This window comes from Centruroides vittatus, unplaced genomic scaffold (assembly GCF_030686945.1).
Source record: "Centruroides vittatus isolate TY-2023 unplaced genomic scaffold, ASM3068694v2 contig_301, whole genome shotgun sequence".
In the NCBI taxonomy this organism is placed as follows: domain Eukaryota; kingdom Metazoa; phylum Arthropoda; class Arachnida; order Scorpiones; family Buthidae; genus Centruroides; species Centruroides vittatus.
In genome coordinates this window covers 4468532-4481371 of record NW_027121927.1, presented here as the reverse complement: position 1 = coordinate 4481371, position 12840 = coordinate 4468532, and the positions used below count along the sequence as shown (strand labels likewise).

The following is a 12840-nucleotide window of genomic DNA, read 5'->3' as shown; positions in this document are numbered from 1 at the left end:
CACCACATAAAACGGTTACTACAACAACGTTTAAGTTTCTTTTTCGTTACTACTGTACTGCGGTTCTTGTTGAATAAATGAATAACTCAGAAAAAGTTTTGGGTTTCTTGCTACCGTAAGCTTAATACCAACAATAAGACATCAGTTTAATAACGTTAATATGTATGACGATAAGTGATAATTGACAACTTAACCAGATTAGTATTTTCTAACAGATGAAGAGTTCGGCTTTTACAAGCTGCCCTCCATTCCTATTTTCAGCGTATTTGTTCGACGCCTACGATTAAAATTCGTCCTCTGAAAGAGTATTTAAACTAATTCTTTGTTTTAGTTTTAAAATATTTCTTACGTAATTAATATTGAAGTCGGTACCTTGTGTTTTCGTAAGGTCGGTTATGGACTATGGCGTCCGTTATTTAGAGTGTCCGTTAATGGAGGTTGTACTATATTATGATTTATTATTCACAGTTCTGATGTAACTTTGGAATTGTAGAAGTTCATATCCAGAAAAGATTTTCAGCACTTCTCAGAGTGAGAAAATATAAACTCTTAAGTCGCCTTATATTTTATTTTATTCTTAATCCCACCTTATAATCTTACAAGTTAGAGCATTCTGATCTAAACATTACCGTATTAATTTTTTTATGGAAAAGTAATTCATTTATAAGTAAGATGAGTATCTAAACATAACATTTAACTTAATTTCATTTTTAATGAATAGTAATTGAGAATAAAGAATTCATAATTTGTAATTATGACCAGAAAATACCGCAAATCGAATTCCGCTGTTTACCGCAGCGACATAATTTAGAGCTAATCTTTGTCTAGCGCTACGGTGCCCGTGATAAGTTGTGACGTAGTTAGTAATTATATATATTTGTTTATACGCGGGGAATAATGCCTTCCGGGAGGTCTTTTAAAGGTAACGCTCTTATTCATGCATGGAGAAAACCCGGAAAACTCCACGTGGCCAGCTCGACTTGGAGAGGCGCGAACCCACTACCGAACTCGATTAGTCACCGGTGAACCTAGACGTTTGTTCTGCGTAACACACAACACCACCTAGCTATTTTTGGAAAATTATGTCATTAATTTCTGGCAATGTGAAAACTGATGAGATATGGCGAGAAGGATAAGTTCGTTAATTAGGACGTTCCGCCGAAAAACTGATCGTTATTTTAAATGGAAATTACATGTTTTTATTAGGTGTTACATAGAAAAGCGAAACGACAAGTATTACGAACCACCCATTTGTGCGTTTTCAACCGAGTTGCTGCGGCTCGCTAGGGTGCCGCGTATCTGCGCCTCAAGAGAGGATGCACACATACGGCGCGACAGCGAAAATTGATGTCGCAAACGCATACAAGTAGCAATCTGTTTAGATTTCATCGCATGCGTGCAATATTCAAGAAGACGAATAATACGGATACTGCCTTTCTTCTAGTGTTTACAAATTTCGTTTTGTACCGCTCTTTTTGTTTAGCTAGAAAACGTTGCCGAATATTTGACCGAAGATTTTGGATTAGGGATATTTTCTGAGATCAGGAAAGAACTGGTGTGCAAATACACGTATTCCTCGAATAAGATCTTTCGATAAAACATATTACTTTGAATAAGATTCGTTTGTTTTGTCCTTTGAATTAAATTACATATGATTATTTGTGTAGAATTTGTGTTAAATTTATTATCCTCTGCTCTTCATATTAGGTTGTTTATCATGGCGGATGCACGTTCAATTCGCTTGAAAGATGGCGGCTCGGTTTGGGGTTTAGTAGTTATATGTCGTGAGAATAACGTGTTGCTTTAATGGCGGAAAATCCAACGCTTAACGCGTTAGGTTAAATAAATATAAATGAGCAAGTATTTACTGACATCGTCACAATGCCTGTCTGCAATTTTTAATCGTGTTAATTTAAAATATATGCTTCCCACCGCAAATTAGTAGTGGCTTGCCCCTGTACAGTACATCACACTTTTCCTTTAACGATAGAATCCTGCCGGTTATCTAACACCTTTTAAAGGAAAATTTTTGAATTGAAATAGCGTGACTTACGGTTTGCATCGAAATTCTTATATAGTTGATCGGGGCCTCCTGCCCCTAAGGTTTCCATGTCTGGTCTCAGATTTCGTCTATCTAACTAAATTCTCGAGATTAAGGAAAGACAGTGGGAATATATATGTCTACATTTTTTCAAATTACAGCCCAATTACGCAATAAATAGTTTGCACACAAATACTGCACTCAACGTCCTAACTGTAGAAGACTAGTGCATAGATTTTATGAGATTTCATTATTCCTTGAACGTGTCCCTATACAAGTGGCAAAATGCGTCTGTCAAATTCCGAAAGCACAATTATACTAATATTGAAATCCCATACTGTTCGGTCTAAAATTAATTCTGTAATTTATAAAAAGTAATTATATTACTTAAAATAAAACACAAACAACTCAAGATTAACTTTCGTGATATAATATTTTATTTACTTGCTTTGTAAATATAGATATTTTAATGAACATACATTTATATATCTGTATATATATATATATTTATTTATTTATATATACATATATTTTATAGAATATATTTGATCTGAATAAATTAAATATTCAATTGAATACAAACAATTCAACATGCTTTTTTCATTTTTTATTAACATTTAGCGAAATATCAAATCAATATCATTGCTTAAAATGTTTATTTATTTATTTATTTAATACCGTTAATAGCACCACAATTTTAACTTGTATTATTTTAAACTGTTGCATCGTGTGCACTATATTCGGGGTGATTTCTAGATGCGTAAACCACTCTTCTTCCTCTCAAACGTATTGCTGGAGAGGAAGAAGGTGGTGGAGGAGGAGGTGGGATGTTATGAATATCGGGATCGGGTTCGTTCGGTGGTATATCGACTGTTAGTATAGATGGTAGAATACCAGAAGGTGGTACCGTTCGTGGCGGTGGTGGTGGAGGGGGAGGATCCACATTAGATACTGTTGTAGTTATGGTGGTGGTTGTTGTCGATGTCATTGTCATCAATCCTCTCATTCCTCTTTCAACAGTAAAGGCTTCCATTCCGTTACTTTTTGGTCTTTTCTGGTTTAGGAGTGTGGCTCTTAATGTCTTGCGCTTCTAGAACAAATACACATCTTAACAATATTAGGGATTGTTTGTTTACATGCAATTGAACGTATTTACGTATACAATCCTATAAAATCGAACATAAGGCTGAAGTATTTGCTAAATAGTACGAAAATTTCAAATTATTTAGAGTTCTTTTTCTGGGGAATTAATATTAATTTTCAAGAATTATTGTTAAATAAATACTTCCAGTTAATTGCTGTACTATTCATAAACCAGGAATAAGAAAGGGTGAGCAAGATGACAAATTTATTATTTTTATTTATTATATATTATTTAGAAATGTATTCTTATTTAAATAATAAAATATCATCTAATTTTATTTAATGTTTAACATAATTTTGTCTATTAGCAATATATTTTTTCTATTTAATCTTCAAAATAAATGCGACATTGTCATTTTACTCCACATTTTCCTATAAGAATATTCAAAATTCTAATATTTTAAAATTTTCTCAGACAATTACATAGACAATTGTTTTAAAACACATAAACATTTATTAAAATTAATTATAATAATTTATAAAATCCTCTCTTAGAGTAAAGAAAAGAATCGGGATGATATTTTGACTCCTGTGCATGCTTTGAAAGTAAAAGGATGCATCTTATTGTTTCAATAGCCAAAACTTACCTTCTTCTGAAAGATTTTGGAAGTTGAACAATGAAATAAAAATTAAAGAACTCGATTTTCAGTAAATATAAATGTTTTTACTATAAATAATTTACATCACAATTATTGAAATCATTAGAAAAATTCAAGAATAAATGTATTGTATATCAAGTTATATAACGGCATAACATTGATAGAAGAGAGAATTTCTTAAATAATTACAACGTTTTATACTTTCTGCATATATGATTATGCTACAAAACCTCTGGAAAATTGTAACAAGGATAAATTTATTCACCTCAACGGTTCCTCTCCATTTATCTGCACAATTCCTCGCAGCTTCCATACGACGTTGCTTCCTTGTTTGATGTTTCTTATAAATAATCTCTATAATAATAAGTCCAATACCGCCCACTATTCCTGCACCAACCAAGATGAACACTCCTAATTGAAAAATAACAATTTAAATATATTAAAAACATTAGTTTTTAATTATAAGAATTATATTTATGATATTAATTTTACTATAAATTACTTTACCTGCCATATTCTTCAATCCCAAGGTTGCAGGAAATTTTTCATTTTTATTATCACACTTATCACCCCCTTGCAAAATCCATTTATTATCCAAATCTTCCATATCGCCACCTTAATTTGGATAAAAATATTATAAATTTAAAATTATAATTTATTCTTTTAAGAAGCTTTTACTTAAAAAAGTAATTATAAAACAGATATAATCAATTTTAAACATGAAAATAATTCAGATTATGTAAAAATGTTATATTCAATAGTAACTTTACATTGTTTACTTTTTATGAATAATTTATTATTTTATATAACGGTAGCCCAAAACTACCGTTAACTCTGTGTGTGATTTTAAAGGATTTTTAAAAGGTTATTACAGTATTTAATTTGTTAGTGTTGTAATATGTGTATTGAACGAAAAGCGTTGTCTTTAGCATAACTTTTGTAACGTTTGTAAGTAATAAATAAAGTATTTGAATAACATAGCAATTTAATTATATAAATTATTATTACATAATATGTATATAATCATGTAATTAATAATATATATATATATTACTTTACCTTAATATATATATATATATTATTAATTAAAATTTTGTAATTTATTTAATTTAATTTACTTCTCATCAGTGCAATTAGAAATGATATTATGTGAATTTACAGCAAATACTACCATGTTACTGTGAAAAGCATTTTTATTTAGAACAAAAGTAAAAATTGACATATACATTTGAATATTTAGTTTTCGAATTATTTCTGTAGGATGGGACATCAATCCACACCAATGCTTGCCTTAAGAAACCATCTTTATTTCATCAATCGCCATAGACGCGTTTTGGAATCATTCTTCTTCTTCAATTGTCATAAACATGAGAATTGATGAAATCAAGATGGTTTGACAAGGCAAGTGTGTGAATTGATGTTCCTTCCTACAGAAATAAGTCTCAACATAGTAATACAGCTAGTTCTAAGGTAGGACTATTTATTTTTCCCTAATTTCAAGTTAAACTGAAACTATAATTGTAGGAAATATGTATATTGAGCCAAACTCACTTTCATGCATACTAAGTAGAGCCAATGTTACATGTTCAGCCCAGAAACTACTTTTCTTCAATCCAATTCCATAACCGGAACGTCCAAATTGTTCACCAGCAGTCACTAAATCACAGTCTTGTGCCGCTTCATATTCTAATCGAGACGAATCCCAAATAAAAGCGTTTAATTCTCTGAAATATGAACAATAAAAATAGTTGAAAATCTTTCTGTTAAATATAAATTAAAAATAGAGTTATGACATATATAATTTTATTTAGTCTTATTTGTAATTTAATTGTAATTATAAATGACAAATTTTACGGACATATTCATCAATAAATTATCAATGGAAAAATCATGATATTGTTTACCCTGATTTAATTGCAGTGATGGCTTCTTCAACAGTTTCGTAATTTTTCCCTTCCATTGTTCGATACATGTTTGATAATTCTACTTGCCTACGAAAATACATATCCACGGAACTTCCTTTAACAGTTGCATAAATAAAATTTTCCATTGGATTTCTCAACTATATACATCAAAATAGCATAATAAATAATTCTAAAATATCAGCCTGATATAACTTAATATCTTTAACGAAATGTTACTTAATACTCGGAATTTGATTCAAAAACTACGATAGAAAAGATTAAAATATAACTACTTGCAATTTTAATCAATTATTGCAATTACGATTTTTAGATTTAAGAAAATTTTAAGATATTTTACTTACACGAGCATCATTAATTCCGGTTAGCGAAGTTTCTGGACGATCAAGCACTAAGAAGGCTGCCAAATTAGCAGTGTAAGAAGCAACGACGATCATAGCAAAACCTGCCCAAACCATACCCAATACCCTAGCACTAAAACTACGAGGTGTACCTATTTAAAAATAAATAAATTTTGGATATAAAATACAGAATTACATACTATTATCATTAATAAGTCAGAGAATGAACCTTCGCCAATTCCACTGTTTAAAAGTACACCCCACGCAAACCATATGGCACTTGATAAATTCAGAGCATCCTCTTCTGTTGCATCGTTATTAGGAAGTTTATAACGTCCGAAAGGACTAAAACGATCTAATAAATAAAGAGCTAATGCAACAACATGCACAGAAACCATTACGAGTATCCATAACGTTTTTTGAAAAGGTTGAAGAAATGATGCTAATGTGGAACTTTTTGGTTGCTAGAAGACATAGAATAACGAATTGAATCTCAAGATTTACACACATATAAATAAATAAACATATATAAATCTTTACCTTCTTTTCCAGGATCGTTATTCCTTGATACTTAAATGGTTTAGAGAATTCGATGACTTCTGAGCGTTCGGGATTAATTGTTAATGGTGCAACCACCATGTCTGCTCGTTCGTAATATAAGTCCCCAACCATTCCTGTCCACATTTTCTTTTGAGAACCATTTACCTACAATAAAAAATAGTTTATAGTATAAATTAATCATAAAATAAACTTAAATTTGCAGTCATTGTGCAATGTGATTTATGAAGAGCAGTAATTCTGAAAGTTATAATATTAAATTATAATATGTTATAATTTGTTATAAATGTTATAATATTAAATTGAATTATATGTAATTTTGCCGAGTTAAAGTAATTTTATGCAAGTTAAAAGTTTATGATTTGTTGGGATTATTTTTTTATTATTCAAAAATTAATTTAAATCCATGATACTGCTTCGATTTTACAAGAAGGCATCTTGAATGCAGTTACAGAGTTCGAACATAAATTTCAATTTATCATCATTTTATGATTCCTATAGCTACTAAAATCATCAGAACCATCGTGTAACGAGTGTTACGCTGTCATATGAAGATCATTTGAACATCGTCATCGCAATGAATAATTCTACTTGGATCTTAGGAACTAAATTTTGAGTTTACACGATGACGAAACGATAAACATAATTTTATTTATTTTTTAAATGAATTTTGATTTTATACTTACATAATCGAAACTTCCATATTGCGTATCTTCTACTTGATACAGGTCAAATGTAAAATTCAGCGAATTCGAGAGAGCATTCAATAAATCCATACAATAACCGCGACAACAATAATATTGAGTTTCACCTAAAAATATAGAAAAGTCGTGAATCTTACAATATTTTAAATTATAGAAAATATAAAATTTGCTATTCAAGTTACATATTCTTTCTATATAAGGAATTTTTATTCGTATAGAAAAATTTACCCAGCCATTAACAGATTGGTTTGGCCGCAAGTGCAATCCGAACTCTCGTCATTTTACAATTGTTAAAAGAAAACCATTAACATTTTTAAAAATAATTTTATAAAATTCAAAGTATAACAGAAAAAATATATACCATTTGTTGTATTATGCTTAGGACAAAGTATTTCATTTTCTCCACATTCGCCTTCATAAGGGATTGGTCTTGTCCATACAAATGGCTTCTCCTCAATAGTAACGACCTTCATAAAAATAAAGGTATATTTTTATGTTTATTGTGTTATAAATAGTTTTTAATGTAATTGATTATATTCTTCACAAAAACAAAATTATACAGAAATACAATACGATCATATACACAGGTTATTATGGCATAATAAACAAAGAACTTTTAATTTTTTTTAAATTACCATAATACATATTATTTAAAAATAACTAAATAAATAATTGTATAATTTTGAGTAGTGACTAGTAAAATAATTGAAAGTTCATAATAATATAACTAAATTGTAGATAAATATGAATATATCGGGCCCCGTCCATCACCACCCTATTATGGGTCTAGCCGAACCCACGATAGATACGTGGGGACCTGGAGAGGAGGCTCTTTTAGTGCTCACAGGACGGAAAGAGAAATATATATACATATATCGAATATACAGAGAAGTTTAAAAGATCTTTATCAAGTTTAGTGTTTTAATACAACTAAACGATAAGGAATATAAATATTATTCAATTTGATACCATTTAAATTACAATGTGTTCAATATGTTTGCCTTCAACTTCAACGACTTTGCATTAGGAATAGCATCAAGGTAACAAATTGATCCCTGATTATTCTTCATATTTTAACCCTTAAAACTTCTTTTGATGGCCCTTCTTAAGGAAAGAGTGTAACAAACTAATCCAAAAAAAGTTCGAGTCAGCTATATTGTGAAATAGTCACTATTCCAAATGATACTTCAAAATACGGTATCATCAAACTTTGGGATAAGATGAGGAAGATGGAGATTGAAATTGAAAGCAAATATTTTGAACACATTGTAATCGTAATATGCTCCAAATGATTTGAGTAACATTTTGCAGGATTGTTTAGTTGTACAATACAGTATTATCTTGTTTAGTTGTAATAAAGCATTACACTTGCAGGCAAGTCTTGGACTATTCACAATTACTATGCTATAAGATTTTCTTTTATATTGCGATAGATCCAGATTCGATTCCGATTCTTAAATGCACAATAAATATATTTAGTGTGATCATAATAATCCTCCATGTATATTCGCCTTAATAAACCTTATAGTGTATCCATCTTGTCAACGATATATATATGATAACATTCAAAATACTATATAATATATTTAATATTATCAAAATGCCAAAGTTTTCACTTGATATAAGCATACATTTACGTTAATTTATTAAATATTATTTAATTTTATTAGTTTCAGCTCTGATTACTATAATATTGTATTTGGCGTGTGTTTACAGCGTGTTTACAACGCCAAAAGTTTTAGTGGTAAAAGCAGAAATTATTTTCAATTATAAAAAAATATGAAAATGGAAGATCTTAGCATTAAATTTATTTACCAGAAACAAGAATTTGTCATTTATTTAGAAAATTTATAATTAAACTACAGTAACTTGATCTTAAAAAAGTATTTTCTTAATTATATTGTTTAGCATATCAAACTTCTGCAGGTTGTAACTCAATTAAAGATGTACGATGTTAATAGCAATTAATTAATTAATAATATGTGTAATTAAAATAAATTTAATTTAGAAAAATGAGTAAAAACATTATGCACCTTTAAATGAGTCGGTACAATGTAACCTAAAGGTTTTACAGTTAGATTTCCAGGCCATACTATTATATTAGAATTCAACTGCAAATCCATTTTTTCTTTAGCCTGTAATATTATAAAAAGCGTTATAATTTCATTAAAACTTTTAAAACTTAAAACAAAGCAAATATATACGATATATACATAATTTTATATGTAAAAATTAAATATAAGATTAAAATTAATGAATCTACAAAAAAATTATAGATTTGAATAAGTTAAGGAGCATCATTTGGCGGTATGCAGTTCTTTAATTGTTCGTCACAATAATGAAAGTATTCAAATGAAATTCTTCCCCATTTACCTTATTCTCCAGACTTTTTGCCAACAGACTATCACTTTTTTAAATACATTTGGACAGTTTTTTGGCAATAAAATCTTGAACGAAGAGGACGAAATAAAAAGTACCTTTAATGTCTTTTCATTCTCGTGATTTAAATCAAATTGGCATTAATGCATTTTTATTGCATTAGGAAAAGTGTATTAATGTTCGTGGAGACAATTTTGATTGAATATGTAAGTTTTAAATTAAATTAATAAACGTTCAAAGTCAGAAGTAAAAGTCGGCCATTTCATTTGCAACAACCTAATTTATGTCATAAAGAATAACAACAATACTGTTTAATGTAATGTACAAAGTAGTAATAAAATTTTGCTATAAGATGGCTTTAATTAAATAATTTAAAAGTTATATTATTAATACATATACACAATTTTTATACTGTATCTATCGTCTTGATACGCAAAAATATTAAAAATTCCTCTGGGAAACAGCACAATCAAAAGTAATTTATAATGTATACTTTCGTAGATAAAAGTTATATATATGTACTAATAATATAACGTTTAAATTGTTTTATTAAAGTCATTTTATAGCTACAAATGTATATGTATATGTATACATTATATTGTTATTCTTAAAGCTATATTTAAATATTATAAATTGATGTTTCTGAGACAAATATCTAATGTTAATTATCAGTAAAATTCTGTAAGATTATTAGTTAATTTTAAATTTTAAATTCTTATCTATGTTAACTTATTCCACTTTAAAGTTCAAATGTATTTTGTTCTTCTGATGTTGTTGTTCTGATGGCCTATTAGAGGCTGAAAACGTTCCTATATTAAAAAATTTATCAGTATTTCTAATATAGCATTAATAATAAAAACAAAATTCAATATACAAAGAGGTAATAACATTTTCTATATGTTAACTACAATCCTAATAATCTTTTGACAGGGCCTAATTTTGTTGAATTTGTAAAAAATAAATAAATATATATATATATTATTAAATTAATTATAATTGGAATGATAATTTTAGTTAGAAATTAATTTTTAGTATTTAATTTATTAAATACAGATCTAAATTAAAATTATCATTCATTTATAATGCTAGAAAGTATTTTAATTTTCACTTTCTGATGTAGTGTACACGAATGCAAATTTTTAATAAAAATTTTAACTAGTGTACTTTCTTTAATACTTCAAAAATTTATGTTATTAAAAACTTGTTAAAAAGAATCAAAATTTACCTGAGAATAAGCAAATTGTCCAACAGTTAAAAATTGTCGATCAACAATATTTATAATTTTATAATTACTGTTTAAACGATCTCCTTTATCGTCAAACATAACATGCCCCGTTTTGCCATAAGATAACTTTTGATTTTTCAAATACCTTTTTAAATATAAATAACATTGTTAGTAAACTGAAAAGTTAGAATACTACGTTTTATTTTTATTGAGATTTTAAGAATTTTGAAATGAAATATAATAAATAATTATTTACAAGTTAGTATAAATTAAATCTCCATTTCACGATCTCCATCTTTTAACCATCCTCGATTTTGCGAGTGACAAAAACTCTATATTGCGACTGTATAAAATGTTACTTTATTATTAGTCCTCTCATTGTAGTAATATGTAATAATTATATAATTTAATCTGTATTTTAAAGAACTTGATCTCAGTTTATAGCACTAAACCTATAGGAAATTAGAGTTCGATTTATAACGACGAGTTTCCAGTATTCAATTAGATCCTAGAGCGAATGTTTACTATATTATTAGGCATATAAGATAGGATTTTATTTTATATTTTATACAATACTTATTTTGTTTTGTTCTCAAAATATTAACTGTGAAAACAAACGAATTTTTACACTTTATGAACTTTTGAGAAAGATAATAAATCTATAAGCTACAATTTGTTGAGAGGTCTCTAAAAATATTCTCCCGAATAAAAACAATTATAAAAATAAAATTATTTCTTAAGGTTCGTACATAATTCATTACAGGAAAGTTAACTTTTAAACTTATTCGCCCTGTCTGTAACAAATCAGAAATAAATGCAGTTTCTTCTGCATATAACTGTTAATCAATATCGTCTTATTGAGAATTCTCAGAGACTTATCTATCACAAGATAGAAGATGGAATCTTATTGGTTCATTTATCACTAAGGCATTGACTTATTGAGAATTCGCAGGAATTTTTCTATTACAAGATTTTATCCCTTTTATTACTTATTGACAATCTTAGGGACTAATACACCATTAAAATATATTTATCACGGATCATAAATAATATGTTCATCAGGAGTTATAAGATATTGTTTTATTGCGAATCCTCAGTTTATCGTTAAAAAATAGGAATGTCATCTTGTATAGAGTTACCTCTGTGTAGAATTTGTCTACACAGAGAAAATATTAGGAAGGTATTACATGATTAAATCTCTTTAGTAAAGTTTTTATTGCCAAGCATTCACTAAAGGAAACAGAGGTTCTTCTATAGTTATTTCTACACGAATCCTCAAGAAGTACATTAAATTTCTAATAAGTAATGCAACAAGAATCAATTAACCGTGCCGCAACGATATATTTGAATAAAAAAATATAATTTACATACGCTTTTTACTTACAAATGTATAAATTGTTACATGACACTTCTGCAGAATATCGGTAGATAGGAAAGTGTCAGCTATTGAAGTGATAAGGACAAAATATTGTACTAAGAACATGCTAAACAGTATAATAAAATACAATGTGATTATAATAATGAAAACAATAATTATATGTACTTACTGTACAAATTTCTCTCCTGTCTCCCAATTCTTATCTTTACTATCACAATTAGAAGGTGGTTCTGTTATATTTTCTTTATGATAAAGAGCTTTCAATGCTAAACCAATAATATAAACGCTATCAAATATGTGAGCTTCTTCGTCGCTTCCATTCACTAGTTGTATTCCTAGAATACCTACAATATATCATTTGAAATTAATATCAACTTTGACCGGCATTTGAAAGTTGAATTTATCTTTCAATTATATTGATAGGAATAATGTTTCTAGAATTAAGAGATAGGACAATCATGATTTTCTAACTTACCTAAGCTTTTAATACTATTTGGTAAAGAACTGAATCCGAATCCACATTTTTATGTATTACAGAGAGTGGGATCGG

General features: G+C 28.3%; 1 protein-coding gene across 2 annotated transcripts in view; it reads right to left on the bottom strand.

Moving 5' to 3' along the window:
• Positions 1-2476: 2476 nt before the first annotated feature.
• Positions 2477-12840, bottom strand: part of LOC136972791 (glutamate [NMDA] receptor subunit 1-like) — a 34666-nt gene continuing 24302 nt past the window's right edge. The window contains exons 8-20 of one of the 2 annotated variants that reach the window (XM_067267436.1): positions 12460-12634; positions 10913-11057; positions 9342-9443; positions 7670-7775; positions 7291-7415; positions 6587-6751; positions 6276-6510; positions 6050-6198; positions 5688-5845; positions 5335-5507; positions 4291-4398; positions 4049-4194; positions 2477-3131 (exon numbers count right to left, since the gene is read on the bottom strand). In XM_067267436.1, the coding sequence (XP_067123537.1) occupies positions 2754-3131; positions 4049-4194; positions 4291-4398; positions 5335-5507; positions 5688-5845; positions 6050-6198; positions 6276-6510; positions 6587-6751; positions 7291-7415; positions 7670-7775; positions 9342-9443; positions 10913-11057; positions 12460-12634 (2165 nt within the window). In that variant the 3' untranslated portion in view covers positions 2477-2753. The remainder of the gene's footprint in view (positions 3132-4048; positions 4195-4290; positions 4399-5334; positions 5508-5687; positions 5846-6049; positions 6199-6275; positions 6511-6586; positions 6752-7290; positions 7416-7669; positions 7776-9341; positions 9444-10912; positions 11058-12459; positions 12635-12840) is intronic. The other variant, XM_067267437.1, reaches the window with a different exon arrangement.